This window comes from Chanodichthys erythropterus, chromosome 17, assembly GCF_024489055.1.
Source record: "Chanodichthys erythropterus isolate Z2021 chromosome 17, ASM2448905v1, whole genome shotgun sequence".
Taxonomy (NCBI): Eukaryota; Metazoa; Chordata; class Actinopteri; order Cypriniformes; family Xenocyprididae; genus Chanodichthys; species Chanodichthys erythropterus.
In genome coordinates this window covers 2,161,014-2,180,525 of record NC_090237.1, presented here as the reverse complement: position 1 = coordinate 2,180,525, position 19,512 = coordinate 2,161,014, and the positions used below count along the sequence as shown (strand labels likewise).

General features: G+C 35.9%; 1 protein-coding gene across 4 annotated transcripts in view; it reads left to right on the top strand.

Annotated features, from left to right (window-relative positions):
- Positions 1 to 19,512, top strand: part of LOC137005406 (NACHT, LRR and PYD domains-containing protein 12-like) — a 98,561-nt gene that overhangs the window by 7,631 nt on the left and 71,418 nt on the right. For 2 of the 4 annotated variants that reach the window (XM_067366281.1, XM_067366280.1), the window contains exons 3-7: positions 1,690 to 1,803; positions 1,904 to 1,999; positions 7,475 to 7,588; positions 18,937 to 19,062; positions 19,309 to 19,404. In XM_067366281.1, the coding sequence (XP_067222382.1) occupies positions 1,690 to 1,803; positions 1,904 to 1,999; positions 7,475 to 7,588; positions 18,937 to 19,062; positions 19,309 to 19,404 (546 nt within the window). Of the gene's footprint in view, positions 1 to 1,689; positions 1,804 to 1,903; positions 2,000 to 7,474; positions 7,589 to 15,951; positions 16,062 to 18,605; positions 18,699 to 18,936; positions 19,063 to 19,308; positions 19,405 to 19,512 lie in introns of those variants that run through there. The other 2 variants (XM_067366282.1, XM_067366283.1) reach the window with 2 other exon arrangements.

Here is a 19,512-nt window from a genome sequence, read left to right as displayed (position 1 = left end):
TAGTTTTCCCTTTTGAAAGACGGAGTACAAAATCCTTCAATTTCGCTTCAATTGTTGTTGCAATGATCAAAGCTACACTATATTGCCAAGTTTTCTGCAAAAAAAAAGAAGAAAAAAAGAAAAAGACATGCATAATATACAACTGCAGAGCCGCAGTGAAATGAAAAGGCTGGTCTCGAGAGCGACACGTTCGAAAAAAAGTGTAAGATGTGGCGCAACAGTCAAAAATGTGTTTATATATTTACATAGAAAAACTATTAAAAAACAGTAGAGCTTACTGTAAACAGCGTGGAGTAATTACGTCATCTTCATAAGAACTTGAAGAACTGCATAAGAACTTGATTGGCCCAAAGCAGATTTCTTACGTCAGTGTGTTCTGACCTCATACATGCTCATACTGGTAATCTTCATTCTGCATTCTCTTAGCATCATTGGTAATTTACCAGTAAAGACTGTGAAAGGGGCTAATGACGTCATATATGTGTTACCCTTGATTTCCAATTTTTACTTTTATAGAAACCATGAAAACTCCAAAGACGCTTTAATATATTGTGTTTTATTAGACATGTGAGCAACTGTTTAAATACCTTTTATCAACAGGAAACTAATCATTGTTATAGTGCTCAACATGGCTAGTCTCATTGTTTGAATCTCGTTTACCATGAGTTACATGTTTGTACACCATTTTATCAAGTGGTTAACTTAGCATTATCATAAAGAGCTTTATTTGTAATAACAGTATAACAGCATTTTCTCTGTCATACAATATATTTTAAAGATGATTACATGCTGTTTGGCAACACAAGTCATCCAGCTTTTATTAAAATGATATTCTAATATGGATCTGTCTTACTGTGATGTGCAACAGAGTAACATTATAACACCACTTTCAACACACTCAAATGCATTTATAGAATGATTGTTTTGACCAAGTAAAACATCACTGTGTTTTCCCACTATTTTAATTTGTCAAATAAAGTGACCTGTATAAGTAGTAGTTCAGCACTTGCAGCTATTTTATTAGAATGAAATATGATTAAGTGATCAAACGTAACTGTAACAAGGCTAGGAGGCAGACGTTATACGTTAACTTTAATTGTAAAAATAATTAAAGTATTGACCCTGCTTTATACCACAGTAATGTTAATAAAACTTTATTACATTTGCTTGTTCATGAACAACACTTGTGGAGGTGAAGATGATACTCCCATGATTCCTCAATCATTCACAGGATCATCAAGCTGCGCCTTTGTTTTGAATAAGTGACCTCTAGCGGCAAAACTTACATACAGTGCCTTTAGTAATGATGTGAATTAAGTACTAAGATCATAAAGTTTCTTCAAAGTGCTTTTTGATGAAAGCGTTTATATTAATATGGTTCCTATCAAGTCAAATCAAATCAAATCACCTTTATTTATATAGTGCTTTTTACAATGCAGATTGTGTCAAAGCAGCTTTACAGTAATAACTGGTATATAATTTTGGCTGCACAGCAGCTCTTAAAGAAAATTATGTCAATGCAGGCAGATCAAAGCACTGTTGAATATCAAATGTCAAGTGTCCCCAACTAAGCAAGCCAAAGGTGACAGCGGCAAGGAACCCAAACTCCAACAGGTGACATCAGGTGATGATATAAAGAATTAAGACAGTAATCCTAAAGAATTAAACTGAATCTGTTCTATGTTACAGTTCAGTCCAGCAGAAGAGCTCAAAACCAGAGTCCAGCTGTGTGTGTATGAAGAGTGACTGCTCTATGGATCCGCCACTAAAGTTTAAGAGTGGAGACAAATGGCCTGATCTCAGGTATAGGGGCAAAATGAGCGGGGCAAAAACTAATGCGGGACTAGTTGTACCACGAACACAGTAATCTAAAGGATTAAACTGAATCTGTTATCTGTTACAGTTCAAACCCAGAGTCCAGCTGTGTGTCTATGAAGAGTGACTGCTCTATGGATCCACCACTAAAGTTTAAGAGTGGAGAGACACATACTGATCTCAGGTATTTAGAATAAATTTTTTTATAAAAGATGTGCTTATAGTATTAGAATTTTTTTTTTAAATATCTGTCAATTCTATTAAATTATTAAATATTAAAATCTGTTTGGTCCATAAACAGTAACAATTTAACATTAATCAGAATTCTGATTAATCGGAATCAGAATGAACCAGTGACCTCAATTTGTGAACATAAAACCAGCAAACATCATCATGTGAATTCAAACAAAACTTTACTGACTACTCTAAGACACACAAACACTTAAAGGAAATACAACACATTAGTCTTTGGGTGTTTAATAAAAGGTGAGCAGCGGTGGGGTCACGTAGTGGGTCACTCAGATTGGCTATCCTTGCGAGTCACAGCCAATCCTCACACTGACAGTTTTAGGTGGCAAAGTGGTTCTTTGTCTTCAGGTCTGACCTCATTTTCATATCATAAACTGTGCGTCAGTTTTAGAACTCATACTTTATAATGATAATACTGTGCCGATTACTCCAATACACTATATTTCAACATTCAGGAAATTAAAACAATTACTTTGGTACAATATAGCCTACTTAATAAACAGATTATTCAACTAATTTTACAGAATTTTAAAGAACCATGGATCAAACCAAATCACATTATCAAAAGTTATACCTACACATTTCATAGATTATAACAAGGGAACATTATATGTACTGATGTCAGGGTCATTAAAATTTGGTCTGGTTTATTCTTAAGCCCCTTTTACACTGAGCATGGTGCGATAAAGTGAAGTGAAATGCCAAGAAACAGTGTTTGTTTTCACTCTGAATGTGAAATGTTTGATTGCCTTCGGCTAATTCACTCTTGCACAATAGGTGCCGCTGACCGAGAATGGATTTTTCCTCGTGTATGCATCTCATAAGTTTTTCCATTTGGTTTTAACCTTGTCCACTGCACAACACACAACAGTAAATTAAGATGAATAATGTTTGGTACTACACTAGAAACACAAACCATATATACAACTCCATTTCCAGAAAAGTTGGGACATTTTGTAAAATGCAATAAGATCAAGAATCTGTGATTTTGTTAATTCTGATTTAATAAAATATATGAACAAATTTGGATTTTGATGGCTGCAACACACTTTAAAAAAGTTGGGACAGAAGCAAAGTAAAAGTGAAAAGATTATAGAATATCCAAGTTAAACTGTTTTGAAACAGTCCACAATAAGCAGGTGAATTGGTAATAGTATCTTGTTTGGATACCCAGGTGAAAAGGAAATATATTTAAATTATACTTTTTTTAGACGCACTTAATATTAAAATTATACTACACTAAGTGCTTAATAAATGTTTTCTTTTGAAACTTTAAGTATAATAAGTGTATTAAAAGATGCACTTAAGTTCAATTTTAAGCTATTTGCAATATATTAAATACATTGAAATTTTGTTCAAATAAATCAGTTTGCAAGTGCATTTTGTGCAATTTAAGTGCATTTAAATATATTTAACTTTTGTACTTTTAATACTTCTTGAATTACATTTTGAATATATTTGAAGCATCAATACAATTTCAGATCATTAGAAATGTTTTAGCATTACACTATTATAAAGCAGTTTTTTTCAGTATTTACACACATACACACTTTGATTTTTAGAAAACTTTAATGCATGATATATTGTTGTGTAAATTACAAATATTCTTACAGTACATTATAAAAGTACGGAAGATCTGAACCGCATGGTGAAAAAAAAAAAAAACTTGGTGGGGAGGAAAAAAAAAAACTTATCTCGTTATTTCAACATAAGTCGTTATAACGACATAATATCTCGTTATTTCAACATAAGTCGTTATAACGACATAATATCTCGTTATTTCAACATAATACGTCGTTATAATGACATAATATCTCGTTATTTCAACATAATATCTCATTATAACAACATAATATCTCGTTATTTCAACATAATAAGTCGTTATTTCAACATAATAACTCTTCATTATCTATCAAGTATGATAAAGGACGTTCACTTATCAACGCTCTCAGCGGCGCAACGTTAAAGTATTGGACCGCCAGTCTAGCTTTTACTGCGATCGCCGCGGTTTCGAATCCGCCTTTTGCCGAGTTCGTTCTTCTCTAGTTTCACATCACATATTTATTTTCATTTATTTTCAATAAAAATTAAAACTATGTTATAAAAGTGCAAATAACCTGCCTAACGAGTGTTTAATAACATTAAAAGTATTTATTGGGCAGGGTTAGCAGCATGTTCGATATTACCCACTAGAGGGCAGAATAAGACAGGGAATCAATTAAAGAATGCAATAGTTATGTTGAACTACTGCTACAATTTGGTGCTCCAAAATCCCAGAGGTTTATCATGAGAATTTGCGTTCATCCCAGGCTAACCTTTATTGAGGTTAAATTTATTAGACCATAGTAATTAAAACAATTTACAATGCAAATGTCAGGGGTGTCAAACTTACAGCCCGGTGTCCAATCTGATTTGAACTATAATAAAACATAGAGATGCACTAGTCCAGGGGCCAAAAACGTTTTTAAGCAGGGTTTTTTTTTTTAATTATTATTCTGGGCTTGCAAACAAACTGCTTTGTAATATTTTCCCAAAATTTAATCTGTGTATTTACGAAGTATGTAAGCTGGACTTTAACACGCTGAATACAGACACAAAGAGAACAGACCCGCCAGCAGAGGAACTACTGTACCATGCACAAGCTCACTGTTTGCGAAAAATAGGGAGAATAATATAAATATTACAGTGGGATTGATATGAATATATCTCCGAAGGCAACTGTTTTTAAGAAAAGTTTTGATGGCTTTTCCTCTTATCTCCATATAAAGTAGTAATATTCATTCAGTCCGTCTGCTGATTTTGTTTTGTTATGTAGCATCATTTCACAAAGCTAAAGTCAGACCAGACCTAGTTTTTGCTGTTAATCTTGAAATTATTCAGTAATTTAAATTAAAAACAACTGCTCATGCTCATGTGCATAACATCTTTGACTATGATAAAAATGCCTCTAATATGCAAATGCCAGTGTTTGCCTCTAATATCAAAGAGATATTTGTTTAAGGCCAGTTTGGCCTGTGAAAAAATAAACAACAAATAAATTTGCTTTAAAAGAAATCTGCAACCAGTATCAGAATCAGACGTTTTGCTTCTTATAAAAATTGAAATTTGCCATGATAAATCAAAATAGATGCTAATAAAAAATATTAAATAAAAAATAATTGTAAAAATCGAATAGTCTTTTCACTGTAAAAAAAACAAAACAAAAAACAATGCAGTTTTCTTGCAAATTAATTTGTTGTTCATATGTTTTATATTAATGTAACTATCAGCGCACTAAAGTTATTATAAGAAGAAGGTAATTCGGCCCGCATATGGTTAATTTCTTTCCAGTCCGTCCTTCAAACTAAAATGAGTTTGACACCCCTACTGTTGATGCTATTTACACTAAGTGAAAATACCGATACATCCTATTTGTACTAAATGACAATAGCAGCATTTTCACGATATGCTATTTATACTAGGTGAAAATAGCGATATATTCTATTGACACCACTTTGCAAGAAGTGTAAATAGTATTTAGATGCTGTAGGCTGGTATTGGCAGATACTATTTGTACCTCAGTATTTTTGTACAGGATGCAATAATATCATATAGAGTGATTATATTTATTAAAATTTTTAAATGGATGCTGCATTATTGGGAGAATAAAACCCCTCCACTTTCCACCAACCCTACTCAATGAACACTTTTAATATTATTAAACACTTGTTCACATTTTATTTCCACTTTTTGAACATTATTTTCATTTTATTGAAAATGTATATGATGAGAAAATAGGAGTGAGCTCTATTATTGGGTGAGCTCTGCAAAATGCTGATTCGACCCTGCAGCGATCGCTGTAAAAGCCAAAATCTGAAACCCTACATGCTATTGTTACGCCACTGAATACATCGAATTACAACTGTCCCTTTTTAAACTTCAGTGGCCCAACCAGACATTGGAGCTATACTGTAAAGAGTGTTTGTCAACAAGGGACGCTATTTGCACTTACTGTAAATAGACATTCCGTGTCCTATTATTTCAATATATTAGCACCTATTTTGATTTTTATATCTTTAGAAAATATTAAAAACGCTTAAAAACGTTTTTGGCCCCTGGACTAGTGCATCTCTATGTTTTATTATAGTTCAAATCAGATTGGACACCGGGCTGTAAGTTTGACACCCCTGACATTTGCACTGTAAATTGTTTTATTTACTATGGTCTAATAAATTTAACCTCAATAAAGGTTAGCCTGGGATGAACGCAAAGTCCCATGATAAACCTCTGGGATTTTGGAGCACCAAATTGTAACAGTAGGTCAACATAACTATTGCATTCTTTAATTGATACCCTGTCTTATTCTGCCCTCTAGTGGGTAATATCGAACATGTTGCTAACCCTGCCCAATAAATACTTTTAATGTTATTAAACACTCGTTAGGCAGGTTATTTGCACTTATATAACATAGTTTTAATTTTTATTGAAAATAAATGCCTTTTTTGATATGTGATGTGAAACTAGAGAAGAACGAACTCGGCAAAAGGCGGATTTGAAACCACGGCGATCGCAGTAAAAGCTAGACTGGCGCTCCAATACATTAACGTTGCGCCACTGGGGACGTTGATAAGTGTACGTCCTTTATCATACTTGACAGATAATGAAGAGTTATTATGTTGAAATAACGAGATATTTTGTCGTTATAACGAGATATTATGTCGTTATAACGACTAAATATCTTGAAATAAGATATTATGTCGTTATAACGACTTACGTCGTTATACCGACTTATTATGTTTAAAGTTATCTCGTTATTTCAAGATATTAAGTCGTTATAACGACACAATATCTTATTTCAAGATATTAAGTCGTTATAACGACATAATATCTCGTTATTTCAACATAATAACTCTTCATTATCTGTCAAGTATGATAAAGGACGTACACTTATCAACGCCCTCAGTGGCGAAAATATGCTCAGTGGTCAAGTAAACTTGTTTGACCCTTACAGTTACATAGGCCCAGAGGCCTCAAACACTTCTAGCTTTTATAATAAGCAAACTAATTCTACAATTGTTTTCTATAGGATAGATAAAATACTCCATCTTCTGAGAACCTCATGTCTGGTAAAGTGTCACAGTATCAACATTTATCAAAAAGTCAGTCAGTGATATCAGGAAATGTCATGGAGATTGATGGTAATAGAGATTTTTGTCCACCTTTTATGTAATAGAGTAAGAGAGAAATTTGCAGTATAGCTGCACCACATACTGTAGCTATATAATTGTATAGGTTGTTATGCGCTTTTTATATTAATTTGTGTTAAAAACTAAAATGAACATGTATTAACATATTAAGACTGTTGTGTGGAGTTTACACTGTCTCTGATCATATTGGATAAGGATTAAACTGAATGTGTTCTCTGTTTCAGTTCAGTCCAGCAGAAGAGCTCAAACCCAGAGTCCAGCTGTGTGTCTGTGAAAAGTGACTGCTCTATGGATCCGCCACTAAAGTTTAAGAGTGGAGACAAACGGCCTAATCTCAGGTATATCATTTCTATAAATCTTATGCTTATAGTATGACACTTTTGAATTAGAAGCTAAATTAATTAGTCAGTCAGTCAGTCAGTCAGTCTAATGCTAGCATTAGCAATGACTAAGTAAATATAAGCTTATTTTTTTTACCTTTATATAATATAGTTGGTGTAAAATTGAGCAGATTTTTCTAACTGCTGGTTCAGATTTTTTAAAAGTGTCTGGTCAGAATAATGATGTTTCACATCAAGAGTACCATTACGAGTTGACGCCGATAGTATAGTGGTTAGTGCGCCGACATATGACGCAAATGTGTTCACGGCAACCCGAGTTCAAGTCTCGAGGTCCTTTGCCGATCTTGCCCCCCTCTCTCTGCCCAATGTTTTCCTGTCTGCTTTCTACTGTCCTCTCCAAATAAAGGCACAAAAAGCCCATAAATATATCTAAAAAAAAAAAAAAAAGAGTACCATTACGAAAAGGGGCTTTAATGAGCAAATTACAACTCTACTTATGTAAATCTCATGGACATTGGTGGACAGTAACAAAGTATTTTTAGTATCTCGAGTAACTTTTAATTTTACTTCACTACATTCCAAAGCATAAGATCGTACTTTTTACTCCATCACATTTCATAAAACATATCGTTACTCATTATTTTAAAATGAAGAAATAGTCTGAGACACAAAAGCGGTGTCCGAACTATTTCTTTCAATCATCCTGTAAAATCGGTTCACAAATCACATCAACAATTAATTCGCAAATTGGACTTGATCGTATTGCAGCTGTTCTCGAATCAACAACTCACCGATTCAGTGATCTGTTTAGAGTCACTCTCCAGTGAATTAATTTCACTGTTTGACTGAACATTAGCCACAAACTGGGGATCCTCTGAGTGCGCACGACTGATGGTGAAAAGTAAGTCACCCTCCTAATGTTGAAATTTGATTAATTATTGATTTTTATCTGAAGGATTAATTATTAACTGAAAATCATATGTGCAATAATATGTGCATGCTTGAGATCACAAAAATCATGTTGGCTTCAGCCCAGAGATAGGGGGAGACTCATTTGACAGGTGACAGCAGTGGTGGCTCTGCAAAGGGAAAGACACAGGCTCACTGTGGGGGAGTTTGACCGTGGAAAACACACACATGGGACCACTCACTTGGAGTAGTCACAACATATGGTACCCAGTATTCATACTCACCTGGCAGGGGCAGTGCGCATTATGCAAATATTGCACGCCAATTCCATTGGCTTGTTTAGTTTCACTCAAGTCAAGTCAAGTCAAATTTATTTATATAGCGCTTTTACAATTGGTAATTGTTTCAAAGTAGCTTTACATATTAGAAGCACAGAAAAAAGGGAAGTTGTTAAAAATAAACTGTACAAACAAGCGTGGTAATATGTAACATATACAAGATGGTGCTACATTAAGCCAATGTCGGCTGACTTCCAGGGGTGGAAAAAAACCCCTAGGAGAAAAACCCAGCGTGATAGCACTGGGAAAAAAGTCCTAGGAGGGAAAAAACCCCTTGGAAGATATATATAATATATGTTAATGTATATGGAGATCAAAATCTGAATTATACATTTTTATTATAGAGATTAAAAATAGATTATATATAAATATATGTAAGCGGATACGGGGATTAAAAATCTGAATTATAGATGCAGCCAGAATTGGATCTTTAGGCCCATTGTCTCCTGGGCTACGTTGTAGTCAGGTCCAGACGCAGGTTCTCCATCTGATCTGGATACGGCCTGGATCCAGCACCCGGCAAACCTCAGGATAAGCAGAGAGACAGATATTAGCGTAGATGCCATTCTTATTCTGATGTACAGGTATATCTAGTGTTATAGGAAATGTTCTCGTTTCCGGCCGACCTAATTATTGCAGCGTAACAATCCTTTAACGGATTTGAAAAATGTTAATGTATTGATAATGTGTTATGTGTATGCAAGAGCAAAGAGATGTGTTTTTAGTCTAGATTTAAACTGACAGAGTGTGTCTGCTTCCCGAACAATGCTAGGAAGATTGTTCCAGAGTTTAGGTGCTAAATAGGAAAAGGATCTGCCGCCTTCAGTTGCTTTTGATATTCTGGGTATTATCAACTGGCCTAAATTCTGAGATCGCAATAAACGTGAAGGACTATAATGCATTAAGAGCTCACTTAGGTACTGGGGAGCTAAACCATTTAGAGCTTTATAAGTAAGTAGCAAGATTTTAAAATCTATACGATGTTTAATAGGGAGCCAATGTAATGTTGACAGAACTGGGCTAATATGGTCATACTTTCTGGTTCTAGTAAGAACTCTAGCTGCCGCATTTTGGACCAACTGTAGTTTGTTTAAAAGCCGAGCAGAACAACCACCCAGTAGAGCGTTACAATAATCTAGTCTTGAGGTCATGAATGCATGAACCAACTGTTCCGCATTTGTCATTGAGAGCATATGTCGTAATTTAGATATATTTTTTAGATGGAAGAAGGCGGTTTTACAGATACTAGAAACATGACTTTCAAATGAAAGATTGGTATCAAAGAGCACACCCAGGTTCCTAACTGAGGACGAAGGTTTAATGGAGCACCCGTCAAGTGTTAGAGAGTATTCAAGGTTTTTTCGTGAGGAAGTTTTTGGTCCAAAGATTAGGATATCAGTTTTTTCTGAATTTAATAATAAGAAATTTCTTGTCATCCAGTTTTTAATGTCAGCTATGGATTCTGTTAGTTTTGTGAATTTGTAGGTTTCGTCAGGGCGCGAGGAAATATAGAGCTGAGTATCGTCAGCGTAGCAGTGAAAATTAACACCATGCTTCCTAATTATCTCTCCTAAGGGCAGCATGTACAGAGTGAAAAGCAACGGCCCTAATACTGAGCCTTGTGGTACCCCATATTTAACCTGTGATCGATACGACATCTCTTCATTAACTACCACAGACTGATAACGGTCAGATAAGTATGATTTGAACCATGCCAAAGCAATTCCACTAATGCCAATATAGTTTTCAAGTCTTTTTAAAAGAATGTTATGATCGATAGTGTCAAAAGCAGCACTGAGATCTAATAACACTAATAGAGAAATACAGCCACGATCGGATGATAGGAGTAGATCGTTTGTAACTCTAACAAGAGCAGTCTCAGTACTATGGTATGGTCTAAATCCTGACTGGAAATCCTCACAGATTCCATTTCTTTCTAAAAAGGAGCACAGTTGTGTTGAAACTGCCTTTTCTAGTATCTTTGACAGAAAAGGTAGATTCGAGATTGGCCTGTAATTTACTAAATCTCTCGGATGTAGTTGAGGTTTTTTAATAAGAGGTTTGATAATAGCCTGCTTAAAGGTTTTTGGCACATGTCCTAGTGTTAAAGATGAATTAATTATATCAAGAAGTGGACCTACGACCTCTGGAAGCATTTCTTTCAGTAGTTTAGTCGGCATTGGGTCTAACATACATGTCGTTGATTTTGATGATTTGATAAGTTTAGATAATTCTTCCTCTCCTATAGCGGCGAATGATTCTAGTTTTACCTCAGGGACACTACAGTGCACTGTCTGAAGCGAAACTGTAGACGGTTGCATGTTTATAATTTTCTCTCTAATATTATCAATCTTGCAAGTAAAGAAGTTCATAAAGTCATTACTGCTGTGCTCTATGGAAACGTCAGCAGTTGAATCTCTGTTTCTAGTTAATTTAGCCACTGTGTCAAATAAATACCTAGGATTATGTTTGTTTTCTATTAAGAGATTTGAAAAATAAGTAGATCTAGCATTTCTTATAGCTGTTCTGTACTCAATCATTTTTTCTTTCCACGAAAGGCGAAAAACTTCTAGTTTTGTTTTCTTCCAACTACGTTCAGCTTTTCTCACAGCTCGTTTTAGAGCCCAAGTGTGCTCATCATACCACGACGTTGGATTAGTTTCCTTAATCTTCTTTAGACGTAAAGGAGCGACTGCATCTAATGTGCTGGAAAAGAGAGAGCCAATAGTTTCTGTTGCAGCATCGAGTTCTTCTAAGTTGTCAGGTATACTAAGGCGATGAAACTGCTCGGGGAGATTATTTATAAAGCAATCTTTAGTGGTAGACGTGATTGTTCTACAATATTTATGGCTGGGTGGTGGTTTTGTAGCCTTGGCTAATTGTATTATACACGAGACTAAATAATGATCTGATATATCATTGCTCTGCTGTAGAATTTCAAAAGCATCAATATCTATTCCATGTGACAGTATTAGATCTAGGGTATGATTACGACAATGAGTGGGTCCTGACACGTGTTGTCTAACTCCAATAGATTTTAAAATATCTGCAAATGCCAATCCAAATGCGTCTTTATTATTATCTACATGGATATTAAAATCAACAACAACAAGGACTTTATCCGCAGCCAGTACTAACTCTGATAGAAACTCAGCAAATTCTTTGATAAAGTCAGTATGGTGCCCTGGTGGCCTGTATACAGTAGCCAGCACAAATGTCAACTTACATAATGTTACATAAAGCACCATCACTTCAAAGGAATTATATTTGAAATTCTTTTGAATGATTCTGAATATATTACTATAAATTACAGCAACACCTCCCCCTTTGCCTTTCTGTCGAGGATTGTGTCGATAATCATAACCTTGAGGACTAGATTAATTTAAAGTAATGTAATCATCTGGTTTTAGCCAGGTTTCTGTCAAACACAGCAAGTCTAGTTTATTGTCTATGATAATTTCATTTACAATAAGTGCTTTTGAAGAAATAGATCTAATATTCAGTAACCCAAGCTTTATCATTTGTTTATCTGATTTATCTGTGATTTTCATTTTTTGAACATCAATTAAATTTTTACCCTTAAAAGGTTTCGGAAGTTTTTTGTATTTACTAGTTCGCGGTACAGACACAGTCTCTATGTGATAATATCTAGGTGAAAGTGTTTCTATGTGCTGTGAATTATCTGAGTTCTGTGACGTGAGGCGGCTAGCAGACGGTCGGTTTAGCCAGTTTGTCTGCGTCCTGATCTGGGCCCTGGTTTGTCATGTTTCAGCTCTAAGACTATTTGCCAAATTTCTAGAGAGAAGAGCAGCACCATCCCGGGAGGGATGAATACCATCTCTTTTCAACAGATCAGGTCTGCCCCAAAAGCTTTTCCAATTGTCTATGAAACCTATATTATTCTGCGCACACCACTTAGACAGCCAGCCATTGAGTGATGATAACCTGCTAACTATCTCATCACTCCGACGAACAGGAAGAGGGCCAGAACAAATTACTGATAGCTGATAGGGCTCTCTGGCGACATACCAATTCGTCGGTCACTTCTGACGTATGTCGAAAGTAAACGACTGAAGGGAACTACAAAACTACTTTTTTTTTCTTAGACATTAAAAATTAAGGACTGTAAAAAAAAAAGCTATGTTTGAGACCTCAAATAAGTCTAATAAAAGGGTAACAACTGCACACTCACTGAAGCATATAGGCTTGTTTATTCACCACTTTGTCAAGGTATCCTCAAATAAACGTGTCTGAAAACACTGAATAGTTGTGATAGCCTATATGAAGAGCATTAAGGTCCAATCCCAATTCTATTTTCTACCCCTTCACCCTTCCCCTTGCCCCTTGAAACAGAGTGGCGAGGTGTAGGGGTGAAAACATTCCCCTAAGAAATGGGACACCGCTACTACACAATTACACATGTAATCATCATACCTAGTTTCTTTTATTAGTGTCCTGTAACGTTTAACCAGTATGAACAGCAATGAAGTGCGCATATCAACACAAATCAGGCGCGAGCATGTTTAAAGTCCCTTTGAACCGGAAGTTGCAAACGACTTTTCTCCAGTGTTGTGACATATTTCCAGTTGAAACTGAATATTATATAGAGGGCAAGCTTTTACTTTAGCGCTCCTCCTCTCCATCTTTCGCTCATAGCAGACTAACGGTTGGAGAGGAGTGGTTTAAGCCTTTGATTTTTATTAAAGATTACCACGACAAACATCTTTTTTCTGTGTAATAGTGTGCACAGATTAATTGTTCACCACAGGACTAGTAATATGCACTAACAAAGTAAACAGGGTCAATTTTGATTTCATCTCCACTTTAACAGATTACTCACTCCCAACATTGTTTTGCGCTGTATTTTGGACGGTGCTCAGTTTCAGTTCAAAAACATATGAGCCTTCGAGTTTCCCAAGACTGGTGAAACCACTTTTCCATTCTGCCAAGCTGTTTGTTTAACCGCTGCGTTTCGTGCCGAACCGGCCGGTAAGAATATGGTTTCGTTTTCTACTGTGGTGCTGCGATAAAGGAGCTCTTTTTATATAATACATATAATTTTGAACAAAGACTGTGTCACTTCTCAGTTTTCATCTTGAACAGCTTGATCATCCTTTCCTCTTTGCAGAACGAAATACATGAAAATATGTTGAAAGACACAGTAGCTTACCGAAATCGTCAGTTTAGTCAGTGTTGCAAACAATTTTTCATTTTTTCAAGCATCATTTTATTGTGGAGACTGAACTCGCGTTCTGCTGCCACACTGGAGCGCACTCGCCACCAACTGGACAGGGGTGGGAATTACATTTACAAGCTACATCAGCCTCAGTAATCTGTCAAAATGACGGACGGCCTTCATATTTTTTCCGTCATTGCTAAAAAAAAAAAACTGTTAACGCGACCTCTGAGATATAAATAAATGTCACACGACTGCGGTGGTGCGGTTGTCATTGCCGACCGCCACAGCCCTAACTGTATCAAAAAGTAACGATCCCAACTATGTCTTCAGATAGTTTACAAACGATAATATCGCCCATCCCTAGTCAGTTGTTGCCTTGGTAATGCAAGAGTTTACAGACGATACGATGTAAATATGAAACGGTTTGCTTTTACACACAAGATGTTCTGTGCAATTTCATAATTACAGGGTTTGAAATGAACACCCGAAACTCAATTTATATTTCAAATATACTTGATTTGCTGGCAAAGTTTATGTAATCTGCGCAGATTTAGCACACATACTCAACTCATGAGTCAATATGAATATTAAATATAGCTGAATTGAACCATCACTAAGCAACAAATAAAGGCGCGCTGGTTTGTTTGCTTTGAATGGATTAGCACAGAACCAAGAAGAAACATAATAATGTGATCTAACTAACCCAAGTGTAAAATGGAAAGAACCACCTCGCAACAATAATGCACATCTGACAAATTTTAGCAGACCCTGGCCAGATATAAACTGACATTGCAGCAGCGATCAAAATGAGTAAATGACTGGTGAAACTAACAGATCTTAAGCTTCAAATAAAGATTGTCTCGTATCTTTCTCAACTTTTTCACCCCTGACGTGATTGTATCCCTGATTCTAGCAGCACGGTAGTTGTTGTATGCAGGGAAGTTTCTCATACCCCTTTGTTTGAAGTGTGGCTCCAAAAAAAAATCTTCGTTTGAAGGGCTTTCTGGCCCTTCCCTTTACCCCTACCACTCCAGCCAAAAGGGAATTGAGACACCCCTAGCCCTTCATGTGAACGCGCATAACGAAGGGTAAGGGGTAAGGGGTAGAAATGGGATTGGGCCTAAGTGCATCTGTCTCTTGGCTATGCCAAACAAAGCGTTTTGTTTTTGTTTTGTTTTTCGCCAGCCAAAGTGCGAAAGCATGTTTAAATCATCAGTGAATTATCATGTTTCGGGGCTGGAGGGGGACTGTTACTTGAAATAATATTAATGTTAATATCTTATTAAACGTCAAAACAAAAACAAAAATTTGGTTATAGAATACGGTTATCGTTTTCATTTTGTTTCACATTTATTGAAATGCAATAATATCCACATGCTTGGGTGAGAAAATGCGCTGTGCTGACAGACGTTGCAGAGACCCAAAGATATTATACATCAGGGTGTGCTAAGCTTCTAACAGCAGAAATTTAAGTTTCGTCAAGGGAGACATATTTACGAACAGAAAATACAAAGGAAGCATTTTGCTGTCTGATAAATTATGTTCTCGGCTCACGTGAGGTACAGCTGCGCTTACCCGCAGTCACAACATTATGTGACGATCAAATACAATAAACTTGTTAAACATGCTCCACAGCGCCACCCAGTGCATTTAGCTATAACTGCGAGTTTTAGTGCTTAGGATTTATCATGGATTCACTGCATTTACGGCCAGCAAAGCAACATAGTAAAATTTGAATAGTATTTTTATTTTTTCAATTAACATGTTAATATTCAAAACAACATTAACAGTTCGATTATTCAACTATTTGTGCAGTCCCCTAATAAACGTGGCAAATGCGCCGATGGGAGTGGCAAGTTTTAAAGGAGCTGTATGTAGGATTGTGGCCTAAACTGGTACTGCAATCACTATAAAAATACTGTAGAGCGGTGTATCTCCTCCCCCTACCCCCTGACTCGAGGTTGCCAGATGAGCTGCAGGATTCAGCAGAAACGTAGGCTGCTTCAATGAGCTTCCAATGGCAAGTGACGAACAGACGTACACAGTAAGTTTTTTTTTTTTTCTGTTAATTCTGTTTATGCTTCATGAGAGATATTTTGATAAGTAATTATGTATCTAAAAATGTACTAATTGTCATTAGTTAAATATAATCGTAAAGATTTATGCTCGTATGTGACAGTATAATCGTAAAGATTTATGCTCGTACGTGACAGACAGATCGGTAACTGTTAGTCTAACTTGTAACGTTATTTATCTGTCATTAATGTAAGTACAAGCACAAGCCTATGTCACTGTGTAACCAATATCAAAGATACAGCTATTCATTTAGCTGATGCTATAAGTGAAAGTGGCCAGCTGTATTTTTTTACTTACCCTGCAGCACACGTCCATAACGCTAAAATATGTGATGTGAAAGATTACATGACATTCTATTATTTTTGGCTGTAGAACTTGCATGAAAAACAAGTAGGCTACAAAACGTTACAAATGGCCCAAATGTTTCACATCACAGGCTACACTGTGCTTTTCATTAGTGTTATGGACATTAGAAAAAGTTATTTTTCCTTGGAATTGCACCTACTGTAGTGCTTCCAAACCATCACTAACATAGTACATATAATGTTTTGAACATATAAATAAAAAAAAAATCTGAGAAAAAAAAGGATAATAGTAAAACAAAACAAAAATAAACAACAAAATAAAAATTCCTTATTTTTCAATACGAAAAAAAAAAAAAATCGATTTACAAGTACTAAAGTTTTTGTCATAAGTAGGCTAACAAATAACCAAAACATTTGCCACAGCAATTATAATGCGGGACAAATTCAATGTCACCAATGGCTATCACAGGGTTGTTTTCAGTTCCATCAGAAAATATTGTTAGTGTAACTAAATTACATTAGCAATGGTCATACAGGTCAACTTGCAGCATGTGTAACTTTGTCCACGATATACGTGAAGAACAAATGACGAATCATTTTTACTGAGGTAACATTAGGCTACTGTCTCAATTACGTTTCAAATTGCCATAATGGGCTTGCTACTGTTGTTTTCCTCAGCGTCTCAGCATAATGACAGAGCATACGTCCATGTGAGCTAACGTTATGTTACTTTGCACAAACATGCATAACTTTGTTCGACTGTCATGAATATATGAAATGTCCATTGACATCAAGTACAAGTTAGCCAAGCATAGGTGAATCTTATCTGTCCAGGAGAAAATTAGCAACGTTGGCGTCTGTGTTCAAATTCTTCTCCGTTTTCAGCCGTCTCCATCTTTCAAAAGCATCTCCAATACAAATTCTGGTTTTATTTCGGACTTTGTTGAATTTCTGAATTATAACGAGGTCTTTTTGATTTAGTAACATTAGACATTTTTATCCGACTGGAGTTAGGGTAGGTTACAGCAAAGCTGGCAACACGGATCCCGAAACACTACTGACTTCGTGATTGGTAGATAGGTGGAGGGAGGCGCGTCAGGCCAAAACACAAAATGACAACATCAACATCAGTTGAGGGCTGCAAGTCCACTTTTTAAATGACAATATCCTGGCCAAACTACTTTTGTCAGTGATATAAGTATTTGAAATGAACATGATTTCTTAATGTCTAGTGACACATCAGGGCCATTTTATGATTAACTGAAATAGATTTCTTACATACAACTCCTTTAAACGCAATCTACTGCTTTCGCTCAAATTAAATAACACAGATGCAGTCACATTTATTTACATAATGACCAACGCAATCTAATAAGAGCAGCACAAATTAGCGTTGGGACGCAAATAAGCAGAGCTGATGCTCTCATCAGGTGCAGGTCGACACAGGCGCAACTTGTTACATGTAATCTGACAAACACGTAGGCCTTATATTGTTTGCCAAGCCATGTAGGCCTGTATATATGCGTGTGTGTATATATATAATATGTACCCTCTGGCATTTCAAAGAAATTAATATGAGTGGAAAATATTTTCTTCCTTCTGCCACATGCTCTCTGTGCCATGTTTTTTTGGGGGCAATAAATAATGGCGCAAATGCCAGTAAATTGACAACCACAAAGATTTGTAAGATGTGCATGATTGATTTAAATACCCTTCTCTCATAAATTTTGCGTCTGAAAGGGGAAACTCCTACATATGCATATGCAATGAGGTCATCCGCAAAAACAACTTAGTCCACGCCTTTTCAGCACCAGTTGATTCATAGCTTTGAAAAGCTTAGTTTCCCCCATCACTAGTGTGTAGGTAAAGGGGGAAAGCAGGCAGTGGACCAAAGCACTGAGACGAGAGGGGGACTCAAAATTTACATTTACATTATACACTTGGCGAAACAACCCAAGGTAGACATACTGACTCGGAAAAGCTTAGGCTGAATTGGAAGTACAAATGAAATGATTTGCAATAGACTGTTATCATAAAATAATAACACAAGCTTTTGTTTTGCACACCATCTTTAAAGGACAGCAAAACATTTGGTTGAGCCTTCGTCCTCGATTGCGCCATTGAAACAATCATGTGATCACGGTTAGGAGAGGGAATCAGGGAATAATTTCCTATGTTGTAAAAGTTTTAAAGCTACAATAAATGAATGCACACAATTTACATGGTCTTCTGAACCTTTAAAACCTTTCCCTCCTGCTTTTACAACTCATCCCGGGAGTGGGGAGAAAGAAGTTTGGAGTGTAAGGCATTTTTTTTTTTGCACTTGACCCTAATTTTTCCTGTTTAGGGATGCATTTCAATGCAAGTACAATTTGTAGCAAGTAAATGTGGATATATTGTAATCAAAGTTTGAATCAAGGTGCAAATTACAAATGTTAAAGCAAAAGTTTTGCAACACTCCCTGGTCTTTCCTTAGACAGAAGTTTCTACTAAATGTGCACAACATATATAAGTCTGTATGCTTTTTATTTTTCTTAGTTTTAAAACCAGTTCAGTCCAGCAGAAGAAACCAAAACTAGAGTCCAACTGTGTGTCTATGAAGAGTGACTGGTCTATGACTGAGCCACCACAGTGTAAGCGTGGAGACAAACAGCCTGATGTCAGGTATACAATTTCTATAAAAGTTATGCTTATAGTATACGATTTTCATGAAATTGTTATTAATATACATCAGTTCAATGAGTTAAGCAAGTTGCCGTCTAAAATTAAACTATTGTGCCTTTGTGCAAAGCTCTATGTATTGTATTAATACATACACACTGTAAAGCTGTTGGTCTGTTACTCAGTTAATGACACAGTTACATCAATATCAGTGTGTCTGATTCATTACTCTCTTCTTTCTGATTTAAGGTCAAATCTTCTATCCAGACCAGTTAAAACCAAAACTCTTTTCACACCTGTGATTCAACCAACATACTTTAATGAAAGCATGAATCCTGGTTTCAGGTAAAATATAGAACTTTTTGTTGTTGTTGTTGTTGTTGTTGTTTAATTTTAGGTGCTGCACATCACACAAACACATGATTTATAATTGAAACATACTCATGTTCTGTG